Source organism: Podarcis melisellensis, assembly GCF_964234715.1.
Source record: "Podarcis melisellensis genome assembly, chromosome: 7".
Taxonomy (NCBI): Eukaryota; Metazoa; Chordata; class Lepidosauria; order Squamata; family Lacertidae; genus Podarcis; species Podarcis melisellensis.
This window is the reverse complement of record NC_138539.1, coordinates 15,720,323-15,739,155: the sequence shown is the minus strand read 5'-3', so window position 1 is coordinate 15,739,155 and position 18,833 is coordinate 15,720,323. Positions and strand designations below refer to the sequence as shown.

At 46.7% G+C, this 18,833-nt stretch overlaps 1 protein-coding gene across 1 annotated transcript; it reads left to right on the top strand.

The window, feature by feature from the left end:
* Window positions 1–5,253: 5,253 nt before the first annotated feature.
* On the top strand, window positions 5,254–16,854 carry CCN3 (cellular communication network factor 3). Its single transcript, XM_081918937.1, has 5 exons — window positions 5,254–5,391; window positions 5,526–5,751; window positions 11,561–11,812; window positions 14,872–15,080; window positions 16,210–16,854. Exons 1-5 carry the CDS (start codon window positions 5,275–5,277, stop codon window positions 16,489–16,491), a joined length of 1,086 nt encoding a protein of 361 aa, XP_081775063.1. The 5' UTR covers window positions 5,254–5,274; the 3' UTR covers window positions 16,492–16,854.
* The last annotated feature ends 1,979 nt before the right edge of the window (window positions 16,855–18,833 follow it).

The following is an 18,833-nucleotide window of genomic DNA, read 5'->3' as shown; positions in this document are numbered from 1 at the left end:
CTCATCTCTACCCCTCTCGGAGTGAATAGACCACAATGTTTAGTAAGTTAAAATGCTTTACTCACAGTAATCCCAGGTCTCATGCATTTGTCAATGCTACAGCAGAAGCAACAAAGGTAAGGTATTCTTGGTTACAAAATGCAATATATCTTCAACCATGGAGTTTGGGCACAGGAGCTTCTGCCTCATGCAGTCTGCTCAGCTTCTTTAGTTTGAAGGGGAGAGAAGAAGAAATAATACTTCCTCCCTCCTTGAAGAAGAGGGGATGTGACATCACAGAGTCTACTCTAGTAATTTAGAACTCTGTAATTTAGAACTCACATACTAACTAGCATGAATGCGCACTGTTAGATTTGACTACATATTCCCCACACTACTAACCATCTCAAGTGGGACCTACAACAAAATGCTGCCACCTTGAATTCTCCTGTCAGGGTTCTAGCCAGGCAGCTATGCCCTTTCCCACCCCCAGTTTCCCATCCTGCTCTACAATAACCAGCCAGCATTTTGTGCCCACTGAGCATGCTCAGTCATCACCCCCAATTTAGCATTTCCCCCCTTAAGTATTGCTTCTCCTTCTGCAAAACTTGGTGCTCCTCCTACCCTTCTGATACGTTCCGCTGGTGCATGGATGGTGCCATTTGAGCAGCCGAAGAACTACGTTTGCTATGTGATGATATAGCTCAAGGAAACCTCCATATTAAGAGGCAGTATAAAGACGCACCTTTTTTCTTCCTAAAAAGTAAGGGGAAATGTCTGTGCATCTTATGGAGCGAATGCGTGCTCCCTGGAGCCAAATTGCCCAGGGGCAAAAAAGCAGATCATGCTTTTTTTTTTTTTTTAGAAAGAGGGAAGTGGGTGTTGAAACAAAGCCGCTGATCATTTGCTGATCAGGGAGAGAGATAAGGGACGCTAGAGATAAAGGAGGCTACCTGGGAAGGGGGAGGTAAAGACAGCAAACTTGCAAAGGGGGAAACAGGAAGACTAAAGCAATAAGGATATAAATTAGAAGAAAAGAAGGAGCAAAAAACTGCTCCAGCTAAGGAAAAGACACTAAGGCAAACAAGAGGGAAGGGAGTGTTGAAAGGAAGCAGCTGATCGGTGGGATCGGGAGAGAGATAAGGGACGCTAGTGGAGGCTGCTTGGGAGGGAGGAGGTAAAAGCCCATAGATCCTCAGGATTTTTGCATTGGGTCACCCCAAATTCACCATCAGATCACATAGCATGTCCATGGCTACAGACTGCACCAAAAAAAACAGGCATCCACTGTTTCGTGGGGCCGCAATGGTGCAAAAACGTGGTTACAAAGCACAAATCCACATGGATTCTCAGGATTTTTGCATTGGGCTACCCCAAACTCACTGTCAAATCACATATCATGTCTGTGGCCACAGCATGAACCACAAAAATCATACATCCACTGTTTCATTCAGAATTCCCCCCCCCCTTGTTTTCCACCTCTAAAAACTAGGTGCATCTTCTCGTCAGGTGCATTTTATGTAGTGAAAAATACGGTATCTCTAAATACCTGATACCGGGACAAACAACAAAGGAGGGCTGTTGGCCTTCTTGCTTTGTTTACAAGCTTTCCAAAAGCGTCTGGCTGATGTCTACTGGAAACATAGTCCTAGACTAAATCAGGGATGGAGAACCTATGGCCCTCCAGATGTTAATGGACTCCAGGTCTCATCTGCTGCCGACAGCATGGCCAAGGGTCAGGATCAGGGAGAGCTGTAGTCCAGCAACATCTGGAGAGCTGCAGGTTCCCCATCCCTGGGATAAATTGATTTATTGCCTGAAGCAAGAGAGCTCTTTTAAAATGCTGATTTATACCTGATATTGTGGCATTTTGGAATACTGGTCCACCTTCACCTCTTCCTCTTAGGATATGAGGAGGAGAAAGCTTGAAAAGTGTTGAAACACATATTTAGACCAGCAATAAATTACAGCGTGCGAGACATTTATTTCCTAAGACAGGCCAGAGAGATTTTGCTCTCTAATCCTTTGGCACGGCTTGATTCAGAACTATCACCACTAGCTCAGATGTGTTATGGATGGAGGCAGGTCAAGGAAGCAAATATTCAGTTCTGGATCTAGATTGGGTTTAGGTTGGGTAAGGCAACGCTGTGGCTTGGAATCTGGATTCCCATTGCCAGGAATCTCACGAATGACTGATGCGTGATTTCCACCTCTTCTCAAAGAGGAATCTTTTAAGAAAAGGTCATTTTTAAAGGGGGGGGTGAAATACTTCTTGTGATTAGCAGTCCTGGCGCCATTCACTAGTTCTGAGGCTGCTCAACAGAAAATGGGTGTGGAAGAGCTGTTTGGGTTTTTGTTTCCGTGCTGCGAGAAATGGCCTTGCAAAATTCTTATTGGGTTTTATTCACCATAGTGCTAGGGCTAGGGTTATGTCAGCAAGAGAAATACCCTCTTGCAAGATGGGATGTTATTCCCCTCTCCACCCCCTAAATCTGTTCTGGGGTTCCCACAACCCACTGGAGCAGATTTTGGGAACTTTGTGGGGCATACAAAAGGTGAGGAGAGTGGGGAACCTGCCCCCCCGCAGAACACTTATTTCTTGTACTAGTGAAAAAGCTAGTAGAACATGCTATTGGTGGGGGGCCCAATTGTATGTGCATAGGGAGCAGAGAGGCATTTTGCTGAATATTCTTGGTGGGGAGAGGTGAAATTCTCCAACTGTCTCCTTCAGAAAATTCTCTTTGAAATCTTGGCTCACGTAACGCTGAACGAAACTCCATTTTTAATTCCTACTGGTAGATGAAGGAAGGCTTGTGTTAAAGGGGAGAACAGGAAGGATTAAGGGCCACCCCCATTGCTTCCAAAGACAATATTAAAATAATCTGAAACAAGATTAAAACAGGACCCAAAATTCATGGAGGGTGAAATTAGGTAAACCTATTCATCGAAGATCAAACTTATCCATTCTGAAGGAAATCAGCCCTGAGTGCTCACTGGAAGGACAGATCCTGAAGCTGAGGCTCCAATATTTTGGCCACCTCATGAGAAGAGAAGACTCCCTGGAAAAGACCCTGATGTTGGGAAAGATGGAGGGCACAAGGAGAAGGGGACGACAGAGAGCTAGATGGTTGGACAGTGTTCGCGAAGCTACCAGCACCAAACTGCGGGAGGCAGTGGAAGACAGAAGTGCCTGGCGTGCTCTGGTCCATGGGGTCACAAAGAGGCGGACATGACTAAACAACAACATTCATCAAATATTCTCCAGGGAAAGGCTAGAAGTCTCCAGCACTTCAACAGCATCTCCCAGAAAGGAGATTTTCAAGAGAGAGAGAGAGAGAGAGAGAGGACAGAAAATCATGTTCTGAGAAATTTCAGGGAGACCTACTGTTTTGTTTTATGGTTTCGGAACCATTATGAAAGCCCACAAGATATCTTGGACTATTGTAGGAAAGAAGGGGTGTGTGTGTGTGTGAAATGAATGGATAATTCTAGTTCAGTCGTACTGTCCACAAACTTTTTCTTCTTAATAATTACATGTGAATCCACTTAAGCTCAATATTGAACAAGTGTTTCATTTGTTAGAAGACTTTTATGCTTCCTTTCAGCCGGAGTGGTTTACCAAAAGGCTTAAACAATTACAAAGCAAAAGCATGAAACCAAATAAGCTATGAAAAAACGCCCCCACACAAAACAGCCAGCAGGATTTAAAATGCAACTTCAAAGCCTGGGGGAAATTGCATGGTGCATTAAATATGATATATATCTAGGAGGATGAGGAGCATAGAGGAATTTGGTCATTGCTAGCTGTGTCCTGGGGCTGGTGGATTGGGGCATCATTTTGCATGTTAACATTTATTTATTCGTTTTCTATCCTACTCTTCCCCCCAAAGGATCTCAGGGCAGCAAACAACCAAGTTATAAAACAACAAAACAACAAAAATCTAAAAAACAGTTCCAATACAGTCACAGACTGCGAAAGATCTGCTCTTTGTTTTGTGCGGGGTGATGATGAGGCCATGGAAATAAGACACAAACATGCATTATATTAGGGGAGATTGCTTTGCAAAAAAACCCCATGTTCGTTAGGCAAAACTGCATACAAAGTTATGTATTTGGGGAGAAAGTCTTGGGAAAATGCTGAAGGGTTTTCATGAGGACCTTTGAACGGAGAAAATCACCAAACTGATGTGGAATTATGGAGAACTGAAATTTAGGTTGGAAAAAAATGAGAAAGCAAGAGAAGCCTTCAACTTGACAGATTTACCCATCCCTTGTTGGGAGAATCTCCTGCCATCCTAAGTTCCTTGGCACCCTTGTGAATTGCATCATGGGCTTGATTGCTGATGGGTTGGCAGCGATGGAGTTTGCAAGGACTGCCATTTCGGGGCCGTTTGAGGGCTTTCTGGAGTGGCCGCCAAGACCACATAACACCAGTCCTGAAAGACCTACATTGGCTCCCAATACTTTTCTGAGCACAATTCAAAGTGTTGGTGCGGAACTTTAAAGCCCTAAACAGCCTCAACCCTGTATACCTGAAGGAGCGTCTCCACCCCCATCATTCTGCCCGGACACTGAGGTCCAGCTCCAAGGGTCTTCTGGCAGTTCCCTCACTGCGAGAAGTGAGGTGACAGGGAACCAGGCAAAGGGCCTTCTCGGTAGTGGCACCCGGCCTGTAGAATGCCCTCCCATCAGATGTCAAGGAAATAAACAACTATCTGACTTTTAGAAGACATCTGAAGCTAGCTCTGTTTAGGGAAGTTTTTAATGTTTGGTGCTTTATTGTGTTTTAATATTCTGCTGGGGGAGCCCAGCCAGATGGGCAGGGTATTAATAATAAATTATTGTGTGTTTTTCCTTTCCCCTCTTGGGCTGACACAGTGTAGAGCAGCTTGGCCATTTCATTCACCGAGCAAGAACATCTTCCATCCTCTGGGTTTCCCAGGTCTTCAAACCCAACGTCTTAGCCACAGTGTACTTTCACTTTAGTTCTCAGGAACTACTCCCCCGCCTCCCCTCCCCTAAGAAAGGACGAGCTCCCCTTTGGAAAATTAGAAGCGTCGATTCCCTGATCCCAGGTACCACGCGCGTTTCCACCGTTACACGGGAGAGCAGAATCTCTGCTGATCATTTACCGATCACCTCCCGCCCCTCCCCCCTCCCCCGAACTTGACACCAAGGAATGGGATTGGACCCAAGTCGCCCCGGCACTGTCCAATGGCAGGGCGAGGAGCGCCGAGGCGCTGTATATAACCTGCCCCGACGGATGCGCGCGTGTGGCGATGCGCATCCATCGCGATGGGGGATGCGGAGCGCAGCGCGGAGCCGGAGTGCGCGGCGCCGTCGCGGGGAGTCAGGATCGCCCTGCGCCACGCCTTCCTCCCCTTCCTCTTCCTCCTCCTCCTCCTGTGCAAGGTGAATGCGGCTTGCTTGCTTGCGCGCAGCAGCGGCGCAGTCCCGCCGCTCGCTCGACGTGCGACCCGCGGGACCACGAAGGGCCTTTGCTGACGGTGCTTGTCTCTCTCTCCTTCCCCGCCCCTCCCTTCCAGGTGCGCGGCCACGAGGAGCCCGAGTGCCGGCTGCCGTGCGATTGCCCCGCCGAGCCGCCCGCTTGCGCGCCCGGCGTGCCGACGGTGCTGGACGGCTGCGCTTGTTGCCCGACGTGCGCTCGGCAGCGCGGGGAGACCTGCTCGCGGCTGATGCCCTGCGATGAGAGCAGCGCCCTCCACTGTCACCGCGACGCAGGGAGCGAGGCTGGCTTGGGGGTCTGCGTGGGTAAGTGGCAAGTTTTTGGGGTGGGGGACATGTCCTCCTCCCGCCCTCGATCTCTCTCTGTTCTTCCCCCACTGTTGTTGTCGTTTAGTCGTGTCCAACTCTTCGTGACCCCATGGACCAGAGCAGGCCAGGCACTCCTGTCTTCCACTGCCTCCCGCAGTTTGGTCAAACTCATGCTGGTAGCTTCGAGAACACTGTCCAACCATCTCGTCCTCTGTCGTCCCCTTCTCCTTCTGCCCTCCATCTTTCCCAACATCAGGGTCTTTTCCAGGAAGTCTTCTCTTCTCTGGAGGTGGCCAAAGTATTGGAGCCTCAGCTTCAGGTTCTGTCCTTCCAGTGAGCACTCAGGGCTGATTTCCTTCAGAATGGAGAGGTTTGATCTTCTTGCAATCCATGGGACTCTCAAGAGTCTCCTCCAGCACCATAATTCAAAAGCATCAATTCTTCGGAGACCAGCCTTCTTTATGGTCCAGCTCTCACTTCCATACATCACTATTTAATTTCTAAAACTGGGATTGGACTAGATGACCATGGGGTTCGCTTCCAGCTCTACAGTTCTGATTCTAGGACCATTGGTGCTGTATGGTCTTCCCTGACTGGCAGTGGCTCTCAGGCAGGGCTCTCTCCCAGATCCTGCCTGGAGATACGAGGGAATGAAACCTGGGCTTTCTGCCTTCCTCTGATGGTAGAAGATCATAGACTCGTCGAATTGGAAGGGACCCCGAGGGTCATCTAGTCCAACCCCCTGCAATTAAGGAATCTCAGCTAAAGCATCCATGGCAGATGGTCATCCAACATCTGCTTTTATGATACAATAATCTTTATTGTCATTGTCCCATACATAACAACGAAATTGGAAAAAAAATCTACAATAGACATTCAAAAACCAACAAGCCAGCTATCCCAGCCTGGTTAACCTCCTAAAAACTCTGAAACCCCATAATTAAATACAATATACTACCTTACACTGCGTTTAAAACCAAAATTGCATTTGGATAGAAACTGTTTCTCAGTTGGCTAGTCCTAGTCTTTATAACCCTGTACCTTCTTCCAGAAGGCAGAAGCTGAAAGAGATCATTTCTGGGTGCGCACTATCCTGCACTATCTCTGCAGCTTTCTTATGGCACCTGGAAGCATAGATTTGATCCAAGGTGGGAAGAGTGCACCCAATTATTCTCTTTGCAATCATTACAACCATGGACAGCATTGTTTTCTCCCTGACCGTGCAGCTCCCAAACCACACACACAGACCATAAGTTAATACACTCTCAACAGTACAATGGTAAAATGCCATCAACAGGTCCTTTGAGAGATTGTTTTTCCAGAGGATTCTCCAAGGAAAGAGAGTCCACAACTTCCCGTGGGAGACTGTTGCCCTGTCTAATATATCTTACCTTCAGAAAGTTCTTCCTGATGTTTAGTTGGAATCTCCTTTCTTGTAAGTTGAAGCCCTCAATTCAAATCCTACCCTCCAGAGCAGGAGAAAAGAAGCTTGCTCCATCTTCCATGTGACAGCCCTTGAGATCTTTGAAGATGGATGGATCTCATATCTCCTCTCAGTAATGAGGGAAAGTGTATTTGTGTAATGAATGGTGTGACCAGGAGCAAAAGGAGACAGGCTTTTAGCGGTGGACAATTTGCAACGTTAACAGCAACACTTGGCATTTGCAGAGTGCCTTGGTTGGGTTAGGGAGACCCAGGTTCAAATCCTTCACCTCCTTTAGAAGTTCACCTGGTGAACTTGGGCTGATTGCTGCCTTCTCTTGGCCTCACCTGCCTTCTAAAGTACTCAGGAGGATGGATTGGATGGGGAGCAGCGGAGGCTGGTCTGAAAGTGGGGTGGGACTCTGCCCCACCAACCTCAGGCAACCCCCACTTTCCTGTCTCCCTACCAACAACCTGGCTGTCCACTTCCTCTTTAATCTCAGTGTTGCCCTTGTAGATCTCAGCAAAGAGGAGGCAGCTGGGGACAAAAGTAGAATCAGCTGGTTCTGTCTGTCATCTGCTCTGGCACCACCTACTGAAGGCCTCCTTACCTGCCACCCTACCAGTCATAATGGGCACTGGTGTGGTCATTGGTGCCACTCTGAGCTGCTTGGAGGAGCTGTAGCATACGTGTAATCTATCTATCACCTATCTATCTATCTATCTATCTATCTATCTATCTATCTATCTATCTATCATCTATCTATCTATATCTATCTATCTATCATCTATCATCTATCTATCTATCTATCCATGCAGCAGCCGTCCTTATGGTCAGATAGGGGACTGGAGCTGAGCGTGGTTTGTAAAGCTGGTGCAAGAACCTATATCTTTCTTCTTCTTAAAGTAGAACAACTTCCTGCTAAGGCTTCCTTTCCCCATTCTGCCACACAGGGATGGCTTGATGGGTTTCAAAGCGTCCACAGCTGAGCTTTGTATGATATGTCTTAACTGAGCAGGATCTAGTCAGATGTGGACATCCCAGTGCATAATCTAGATTCCTTCCCAGCTCCAAATACTTCATGACTTCACAACTCTGGAATGTATCTTGTGTTTGTAACATGTATTTGCTGCATGTTTTGAGGAATGTTGACCCAGTTTCCAATCTGGAGATGAAGAATTTCATGCAAAAACGCTTCAGTCTGCAACTGGAACTTTACAAACATGTGAGTCTAGTTAGCAGCCTTAACTTCATGCTGGTTGGAAAGGAAGACAAATTGTACAAAGCTTGACATTCACTGGGGATGGAAGCAGAAGCAATGTCACAACAGAGGGTGTAAAGGATAAGGAGATCCTGGGAAAAACAAGAAACTGAAAGGAATAAAAAGGAGCAGTGGGGAGAGTATTCTGCATAACCACAGATGAAATAATACAGATATTTGAAGGCATTGGCCTGGTTCACAGATAACACTAAACTCTGGCTTGTTTAACAAACCACAAGTAAACCATGAGTTGTCCCACAGATGATCAGACATGGATCCCCCCCCCCAAAAAAGTTGGGCTTGCTTTCCAAGTGTTCATGCATTTGTAGCTTGATGAGCATCTGGAATGGGGAGGCCAAACAAACCAAGGTTTCTAAGTCAATAATAACAAACCATGGCTTCAGGACATGGTTTACTTGCAGTAAGCAAGCCATATCCTGACAAACGTTCACAAATAATGCTAACTCATAATATAATGAACCCTGTTTTAGAGGTGTGAACCGGGCCATATTTTAGGGATTTTATTTCATTTTTTTTTAAAAAAGCTGATTGCATACTTAAAATCTGTACTGAACTCAAATTAGGAGGGAAATGCAGATTTCTTGATTTTGCAGAGCTGCTTCTGAGTTGGATTGGTTTTCTTATCTCAAATGCTTTGGTAAAGAAAGTGTTATACTACTTAGTAAAGGTAAAGGGACCCCTGACCATTAGGTCCAGTCGTGGCCGACTCTGGGGTTGCGGCGCTCATCTCCCTTTATTGGCTGAGGGAGCCAGCGTACAGCTTCCGGGTCATGTGGCCAGCATGACTAAGCCGCTTCTGGCGAACCAGAGCAGTGCATGGAAACGCCGTTTACCTTCCCGCTGGAGCGGTACCTATTTATCTACTTGCACTTTGACGTGCTTTCGAACTGCTAGGTTGGCAGGATCAGGGACTGAGCAACGGGAGCTCAACCTGTCGCAGGGATTCGAACCGCCGACCTTCTGATCGGCAAGTCCTAGGCTCTATGGTTTAATCCACAGCGCCACCCGCGTCCCTACATACTACTTAGTGCAGGACATTTAATGGAAGGAACAATATAAGAAAACGACCTGGCTTGAAACCATCTCTGGAACCATTTGGTTACATGACCAGCCTAATTTTGGGAACACTTTGGTTGTGTTTGTTACCAAAGACAGAGAACATGCTTATAGGCGATGGTTTGCTCTCATGTTTTCATGTTTGCAAGAGATGATGCAGAATTTAGAAAAGAAGTCAATCTCTTAGCTGTCTTGCTATCTAAACATGAGAAGGGAATTGCATTCCTTCCAGCTTGCATGCGTTGCCCCACCCTGAGGCAACAGGTACTGCCTGGCAGAAGACTTCCTGGATAGGAATATTTGCCCTAAGGTTGCACAGAGGAGAGAAGGGAAGAATGCTATTCCATCAGCTCTGCTGGGGGAGCAGACGTCTTTAGAGATTTTGTTCAGTGATTGCCTCGCAGTAGCCATTTCGTTGGGATTCGGAAGTGGAACAGAAAGGAAGCAGGGCCACTACTGGAGAGCCAGTGTGGTGTAGGGGTTAAGAGCGGTGGACTCGCAATCTGGTGAACTGGGTTCGATTCCCCGCTCCTCCACATGCAGCTGCTGGGTGACCTTGGGCCAGTCACACTTCTCTGAAGTCTCTCTGAGTGTTTGTTGTGGGGGAGGAAGGGAAAGGAGAATGTTAGCTGCTTTGAGACTCCTTCGGGTAGTGATAAAGCGGGATATCAAATCCAAACTCTTCGTCTTCTTTCCCTGAACAGTTTCCAACTTTGTCATGAGAATATTTTTCTAATTTTAAGGTTGGGTGTCTGAGTTTGCTTTTTTTCCTTCTCCCTCCTCATTTGCTTTTCCTTTTGATCGCAAGTCCCTGAGGGCAGGGGCTGCTTTTTAAAAAAAATAAAATAAAAATCATCTGCAGGCCCTTGTAGCTAAAAAGAGGGGTGGAAATATTTTATATGTAAATAAATAGTACCTATAAGCCTGGCAGCTGGAGCTCCAGAGAGTAGCTTCGACACCACACTTGTTTCAGAATCCCTTTGCTGCCCCCACCCCATCTGAGAGAGGTTTTGAATCAAATTCTAGGGGTCCTTCGACTTTTCTCTCTCTCATACCTCTAGAAAATTGCTGGAGGTCTTGGCAGACCACTTTATGATTTTTCTGCCTGTTGTAACAATTGCAGTGCTCAGTGTTAGATGTGATATTATTTTTTAATCTCATTTTAATTGCTTTTTTATTATGTGCTATATTTTCTTGCATTACCATAATGAAAATGAAAATTAAAATCAATATGAATATTTAATACAACAGATGCACGCACCATCTCCCGTCTTCAGCCACAAAGTACGTAAATGAAGCTTCATGGACCACAATTTGGGGAACCCCGAGTTTATTCTATTCTGTGCTGCTTGCGGGGTTTCCCAAACTTGGGTCTCCAGCTGTTTTTGGACTACAATCCCATCATCCCTAGGTAGCAGGACCATTGGTCAGGGATGATGGGAATTGTAGTCCAAAAACAGCTGGAGACCCCATTTGGGAGACTCTGAAGATAAAAAGTGGCGTATAAATCTTTAAAATAAAAAATATACACTGCAGCCCCTATTAAGATCTCAAAGAGCAAACTTTAAGTGTCCTGTATGAAAATGCTTTGAAACTCTCAAGAATGCAAATAAGGATTTATTCATTTGAGCTATATCCCACCTTTCTTCCAAGGAACTCAAGGTGGCATACATGGTTTTCCTAGTCTCCATTTTAGACTAACCCTGCCTTATAGGTTTGCTGTAAAAATAAGACAGCAACTTGCCCAAGGTCACCCAAACTGCTTCACATCTGAGTGGGGATTTGAACCCTGGTCTCTCAGGTCTTAGTCCGGAATTCTAACCACAACACCACAGTGCACCCATCGCTGGAGAAGACCTAGGTCTGCCATAGTTGACCTGCAAGCCTTCCAAACAAACACTTTTCTGACTCTCTGTGTCACAGGGTTTCCTTGCATAGCTATATGCATGTTGTCTTCATGACAATAGGGCAGAAACAGGAGCTTAAAATGCTCTGGTGTCTGTGCTAGGTCTTCACAACTCAAATGTTTCCCTTCTTTGCTTCAGACCTTGAAGGAGACAACTGCGTGTTCGATGGGATTATTTACCGGAGTGGCGAGACGTTCCAGCCGAGCTGCAAATACCACTGTACTTGCCAAGATGGGCAGATCGGCTGCATACCCCTCTGCAGCCTCGACTTGCTGCTTCCTGGGCCCGACTGCCCCTTCCCAAGGAAAATCGAGGTCCCCAAGGAGTGCTGTGAGCAGTGGTCATGCGACCCCAAAGCAGATGTGGACGTCGGAGGATTTGCAATGGCAGGTAAGCCATCTGGGAGTTCAAAAGCCAGTTCTTCTGGGTTCTTTTGCAATGGCCTAACTTAGCAGAAGGGATGTGGGTGGTGCTGTGGTCTAAACCACTGAGGCTCTTGGGCTTGCCAATCAGAAGGTCGGTGGTTCGAATCCCCATGACGGGGTGAGCTCCCATTGCTCTGTCCCAGCTCCTGCCAACCTAGTAGTTTGAAAGCACGCCCAAAAGTGCAAGTAGATAAATAGGTACCACTCTGGAGGGAAGGTAAACGGCGTGTGCTCCTCTGGTTTCGGTGTTCCGTTGCACCAGAAGCAACTTAATCATGCTGTCCACATGACCAGGAAAACCTGCAGACAAACGCCGTCTCCCTCAGCCTGTAAAATGAGATGAGCGCTGCAACCCCAGAGTCATCTGTGACTGGATTTTACCATCAGGAATCCTTTACCTTTTTAACTTAACAGAAGATGTTGTCTTTGAAATGTTTATTTCCTAGTTTCCCAAAATCAACTCAAAGGGCAACTGATGAACCAGGATGTCACATCAATCTTAAATATACTAACCCCACATTCCAAACCCACCCGTGAAGTAGAAAACCAATTAAAAGATGAAAACCACAATACCGCAATAACAATGATAATGGTAATAATAAATTTCTTGTATCCTGCCCATCTGACTGGGTTGTTCCAGCCAGCATTGGGAGAAAGGGTATCAGAACAAACCAGAAAAATAATCTGTTGGAGGAAGTTTTGAAACAGCTGCATCTTTACCATCTGCCTAAAACAGTCCATTGTTGGGGCCTGGGGCCTGGCAAGGCATCCCACATCAATTGGGCCACTCTTATGCTTGCTATTACAGTGCTCCCCACCTGGGAGAAATTCCAGCCTTATCCCCTCCTGGTGTTATGCTTAATAATAATTTTATAATAATAATTTTATTATTTATACCCCGCCCAGCTGCCTGGGTTTCCCCAGCTACTCTGGGTGGCTTGCAGAATATATATATATAAAATAATAAAGCATCAGACATTAAAAGCTTCCCGATACAGGGCTGCCTTCAGATGTCTTCTAAAAGTCAGACAGTTGTTTATTTCCTTGACATCTGATAGGAGGACGTTCCACAGGGCAGGCGCCACTACCAAGAAGGCCCTCTGCCTGGTTCCCTGTAACTTCGCTTCTTGCAGTGAGGGAACTAGCAGAATATCCTCAGAGGAGGACCTCAGTGTCCAGGCTGAACAATGGGGGTGGAGATGCTCCTTCAGGCATACAGGGCCACGGCCGTTTAGGGCTTTCAAGGTCAGCACCAACACTTTGAATTGTGCTCAGAAATGCACTGGGAGCCAGTGAAGATCCTTTAGGACTGGTGTTATATGGTGTTACATGGAGGAGTCAATTTAGGTGAGCATTTGGTTTTCCCCATCTGTAATTTGAAGTGGCACTGTCGATTCTACCACTTCACTGTGCTGCTTATGCAGATAACAGGCTCTGTTCTCTTGCCCCATGGAGTAAGGTACCTTATAACTTAGTAAACATCCTCCTGTGCTTTCAGAAGTCGGTCTGGGAGGCTATGGTGTTTTTGGACACCACGCTACGTACAGGAGAATGAGGAAACATACTTTTATATTGGTTTCAGAGGAGCAACAAAGCTTTACACAAAACTTTCTCAGACTCCTTAAGGAGGCCATAAGTCCAAATGTGTCTTTTTAAAAGCCTTATGGCATCATAGCCTTCTCAAGGTCACTTCTCACGGTTGTCACATCCAGTTGGTTTCCTATCTCTTGATTCTCCTGCCCATAAAACCTTAGTAATGTTTACATTTTTTACAGCTTAAAGAGCATGCCATGATGTCAGAGGGACAGTGTAATAAACCCTCTGGAAGTCCTTTCTCATCATTGGGCAAGAGTTTGCCTATATAAGTGTGCGTGGGTTTTAAAAATTGGCAAGTAATAATTTTATTTAGTGGAATTACTTTATGGCCCTAGACATAAAGAAATCAAGTTCTATTACGTTTGGACAAACCATAAACAAGCATAGCTGAAATCCCATGATGGAAGTTTACACAGCAGATATGGCTGGCTAAGCTGAAAGGTGAGCATCATGCGTAGTTGCCCTGACAAAAACAGATGCAGAAGGCGGAGATAACTGTTTATTTTATCCCTACCTTTTCCTCCAAAAAGCTGAAATGCATGGGCCTTTTTTCCCCACCTCCGACGCACACTCTCCCCTTTCACCAACCCATAGCTGTCAACTTTTCCCTTTTCTCGCAAGGAATCCTATTCGGTATAAGGGAATTTCCCTTTAAAAAAGGGAAACGTTGACAGCTGTGCTTGTGATGCGGGTTAAGCTGAGAGGTGTACCTCCACTCCTCCATGGTAGACCTACATTTGGGGAGCCTTGAAACCTGAGCTGTTATGGGGTCCACCTTCACAACCAGCAATGATCTGGGTTAACCACTGTTATCACCTTCAATGAGGTTGTTTCACGACAGATCGTCTGCCACAATTTTTCCGGTAGTTTACGTTTTTGGTGTCCACACAAGTACTTCCCTAAACTCCTTCTTATTCTTCTTGATCTCTGTTTAAAAGGCAGGGGAATGACATTCGTCAACCTACTGCAACACTTTGCACAATCTGTGCTACTGACTCAAACTCCGGGATTGTTGAAATACACACAAGAAGTTAATCAGTTTAAGTCACGTGACTCAAATTGGGTCTACTAGACCCATTTTTTTTAAAAAAAAGCAACATGGACCAGAGTTGCATCTCGGGCCCCTCCAGATTAGGAGCCTTGAAGCATAAACTTCATTAGTTTCATAGTAAATCACGTGGGGCCCATTGTGTAAATAATGTATATAAAGCAGACATTTCGGGGAAAATTCCATTCCTCACTACTATGAGCTGAATAAAGAGCATGAAATCCACACTCGACTCTGAGTATATTTCACCACTATTAATGTAAATAATTAATAATGTTCAATTTATTTCCTGCCCTTCACCAAGGAGGAGGAAGCCAATTCCCTGAAGCCTGACAGTAACCCAGGTTTGTTTGTTTTTTTAACCACCACCTGCCCTTTAGCGTACAGACAAGAAGCCACCCTTGGGATCGACGCATCCGATTCAAGTTCCAACTGCATTGAGCAGACGACAGAGTGGAGTGCGTGCTCCACGAGCTGCGGGATGGGCTTCTCCACTCGGGTCACCAACAAGAACGCAGCGTGCGAGATGGTGAAACAGACCAGGCTCTGTGAGGTGCGGCCTTGCGAAAGTGCTCGCCTGCCAGATAAGGTATGGATCAGACTCTCGCTGTGTACAGCCAGCCCTCTGCATGGTCCTTTTGCACAAGCTACTTCTCCCAGAAGCCAAGCACAGTAAAACACTGGCTTTGGAAGGGAGAAAGGTGGACATGCTTTCTTGAACACCCTTAGTGATGTTGTTGTTGTTGTTGTTGTTGTTGTTGTTTTATTTATTTATTAAATTTATATGCCGCCCGAGATTCAAGCTTCATTTCTGCTTCAAGCTGCACCGTTGTATTCTTACTAATTTCAGTCTAGAAAGCAGGAGCACAACACTCCCATCTGATGCCAAGGTGTTGCTAGTGGCAGATCTGTTCAAAATCGATTTTCCTTGCCTCTTCTCCCCTCACAGCCAACCAAGCAGGGGCATTTAGTGAAATAAGTGCATTTTATTTATTTTTTGCTTCTAATGCTCATTGCATGCCTAGAGCAATAGTAATAATAATAATAATAATAATAATAATAATAATAATAATAATAATAAATTTATTATTTAGACCCTGCCCATCTGGCTGGATTTCCCTAGCCACTCTGGGCGGCTCCCAACACAATACTTAAAACACAATAAAACATCAAACATTAAAAACTTCCCTAAACAGGACTGCCTTCAGATGTCTTCTAAAAGTCAGATACAGTGGTACCTCGGGTTACATACGCTTCAGGTTACAGACACTGCTAACCCAGAAATATTGCTTCAGGTTAAGAACTTTGCTTCAGGATGAGAACAGAAATTGTGCTCCGGCGGCACGGCAGCAGCAGGAGGCCCCATTAGCTAAAGTGGTGCTTCAGGTTAAGAACAGTTTCAGGTTAAGTATGGACCTCCGGAACAAATTAAGTACTTAACCTGAGGTACCACTGTAGTTGTTTATTTCCTTGACATCTGATGGGAGGGCGTTCCACAGGGTGGGTGCCACTACCAAGAAGGCCCTCTGCCTGGTTCCCTGTAACCTTGCAGTGAGGGAACCGCCAGAAAGCCCTCGGAGGTGGACCTCAGTGTCCGGAGTGAACGATGAAGGTGGAGACGCTGTTTCACTCCCTCAAAGCTTCTTTCAGACATGGCGGTGCTAGGTCACTATTAACTTTTGCATGTCTGTTGTGTCATGTCTTCTTTTCCCTATTAGAAGGGGAAGAGGTGCGTCCGCACCAAGAAGTCTCCGACACCTGTCCACTTGAAGTACGACAACTGCACCAGCACCCACCTGTATAAACCCCGTTATTGTGGCATCTGTAGTGACGGACGCTGTTGCACCCCCCGTGCCACGAAGACCATCCACGTGGATTTCCGCTGCCCTGAAGGCAACATCATCAGGCACCCTGTGATGTCCGTCACGAACTGTGTTTGCCACGGCAACTGTCCTCAGGATAACAACACTTTCTATAGAAAGCTCCGCCGAGCTGGCTGATTGAAAACACAAAACACTCTTATGACTATTTCCAAAAGGGGGTGAATATTTAATATGTAAAAAGTCCCTTAAAAGCGAAGCGTGGAAATCGGCAGCGAACAATATTACCCTGCTGGGTGTCTCTTTTTACTTTTTGGGAAAGAAAAAGTACTTTAAAGATGCAATGTGATTTCCATCTGGTTCTGTAAATGACCCACTTCAGTTCCTGTGGAGTTCCTTGAAATCTTTCTTCAAGCCTTGCCACCCCGTTGTAATATTAGTCCCGGGGGGAGAAATGTAACAGCTCAACATGGGTTTCTTTTATTAGTATAAGGGTTTCTTAGAAGCTCTGCAAGCACTAAAACGTCTTGTTCCTCAGCTTCATGTATTTGCTTGCCTGTGGTCATGTTTCCACGTTCTTCTTGCTGAACAAACTGTTTGCAAAATTCATGGGCCAAGATGCTTGGATGAGCACTGGCCTTATTGTCGCCCCGGTATCTGCAGCCAGGAGTTGAGCACAGCGTGTTTCTTGCAGAGTGATGGGCCAAGGTTCTTAATGCTGATACAAAACACAAGTTGGGCACTTGAGTCCTTCGGCAGCCAGTTTTTAAGGAGGAACGTATTTTTTTTTGCCAATCACAGTTGCAGCAGGCAAAAACATGATTCCCCATTATTATTTCCTCTTCCTTGCAAAGCACTTGTCCCTTGAAGCAGCTCATCCATTTTCTGCTCCAGCTGTAGCCGATGCACACACAAATTTTCTCTCTCCCTCTTCCCAGCAGTGGCGGAGGAACCGTCTTCGGCACCCGGGGTGAGGCAGCCCACGTGCGCATGTGCGGTATCCTGTACAGAGTGCGCATGCGCAGCGGCCGTATGGGCTGTCGCTTGCACAGTGTCTATACGGGGTGGTGCTTGCATGGCCACCGTACGGAGTGTGCATGTGCAGCAGCCCATACGTACTGTGCATGTGTGGCATCCCATACGTACTGTGCATGTGCGGCAATTGTACGGGATGCCGCACATGTGCACTCCGTACAGGCTGCCTCTTGCATGGCATCTGTACAGGCTGTCGCACAAGTGGCATCCCGTACGGACTGCACATGTGCGGCAGCTCGTATGGAGTACGCATGCGCAGCAGCCTGTATGGACAGTGAGCGAGCAGCGCCTATATGGACTGTTGAAATCAAGCCTTGTCAGAGGAATGTGCCACTCTCCAGGCACCCGGCTGCTTTCCTTGTTGACCTCCCCGTCTGCGACTCCCGGCAGGAAACAGGCGAGGTCTCTATCGGCGATCCTCCTCAAACGTGAGAAGAACACACCACTCCTCCCCTCTCCTCCCTGCCATCCCCAGGGAGGGGAAAGAGACAGACAGAAATGTATTTACATGCCTTTATTTCTGTCTTTTGCAGCAGTACAGAGAAACATGTCTGCACTCTCTTAACACCAACAGCAGAGAGAAATACTCCACCCATGTACTTCCAGTACAGGTCAGATGACACACTGAGCTAACATCCAGTGCTCATTACAGTGAATGGACTGCCCCCTTTTCCCACGGTACAGCCACAAACATCAACATCCTGTTTGGCTTTCCAGCCACCTGCAGCTGCAGCTCGCTGCATTGCTCCTTTTTCGTAACATGGACTGCATGTGCCATCGGCCGCTCTACAGCTGGGGGGAGGCAGGGGCCATCTTGTCACCCCCTGAGTGGCACCAGGGTGGCCCGCCCCCTCCGCCCCCCACTTTGTACGTCCCTGCCTCCCAGTCTGCTAAAACCTCACCTTTTTCTGCTGGTGTATGACGTTGCCAAGGGGGCACCCCTGCCCTGAAGCAGCTGGTAATATGGCCAGGAGTGGGAGTCAGTAGTGGGAGATTCTGTACCATGGATGTCAGGGCCGGCCCACACATGAGGTCAGGTGAGGCGACTGCTTCAGGCAGCAGGGTTCACAGAGGAAATCCCAATGGCAGTCTCTGCCCCCTCCCCTCATTCCTGATGTAGATCTTCACTCACCCCTTCTCCCCTAGTGAAGAGCAGGGTGCCATTTGGGGGGGGGGGTTGCCTCCAGTGCCAAAATGTCATAGGCAGGCCCTGACTGCTGTTATGCCACTTCACGGTTAGGCTAGCACTGGGTACTTGTATTCAAAGGAAGATTAGTGTCTCTTTTTCTTTCTTCTGTTGGCCTCGGCATATGAACTGGTTCCTGCGGGGGTTTCAGAGTGTCCTGACAAAAGAAAAAGCTTCTAATACTTAAAAAGTAACTTGCAACAGGACAGAAGTTGTAACTGAAATGTGTGCTGAGCTTGTTAGCTTGCTGAAATCGACTTGTGTGGAGGTAAAGGTGATGTTAGGAGCTAATTCACATGAA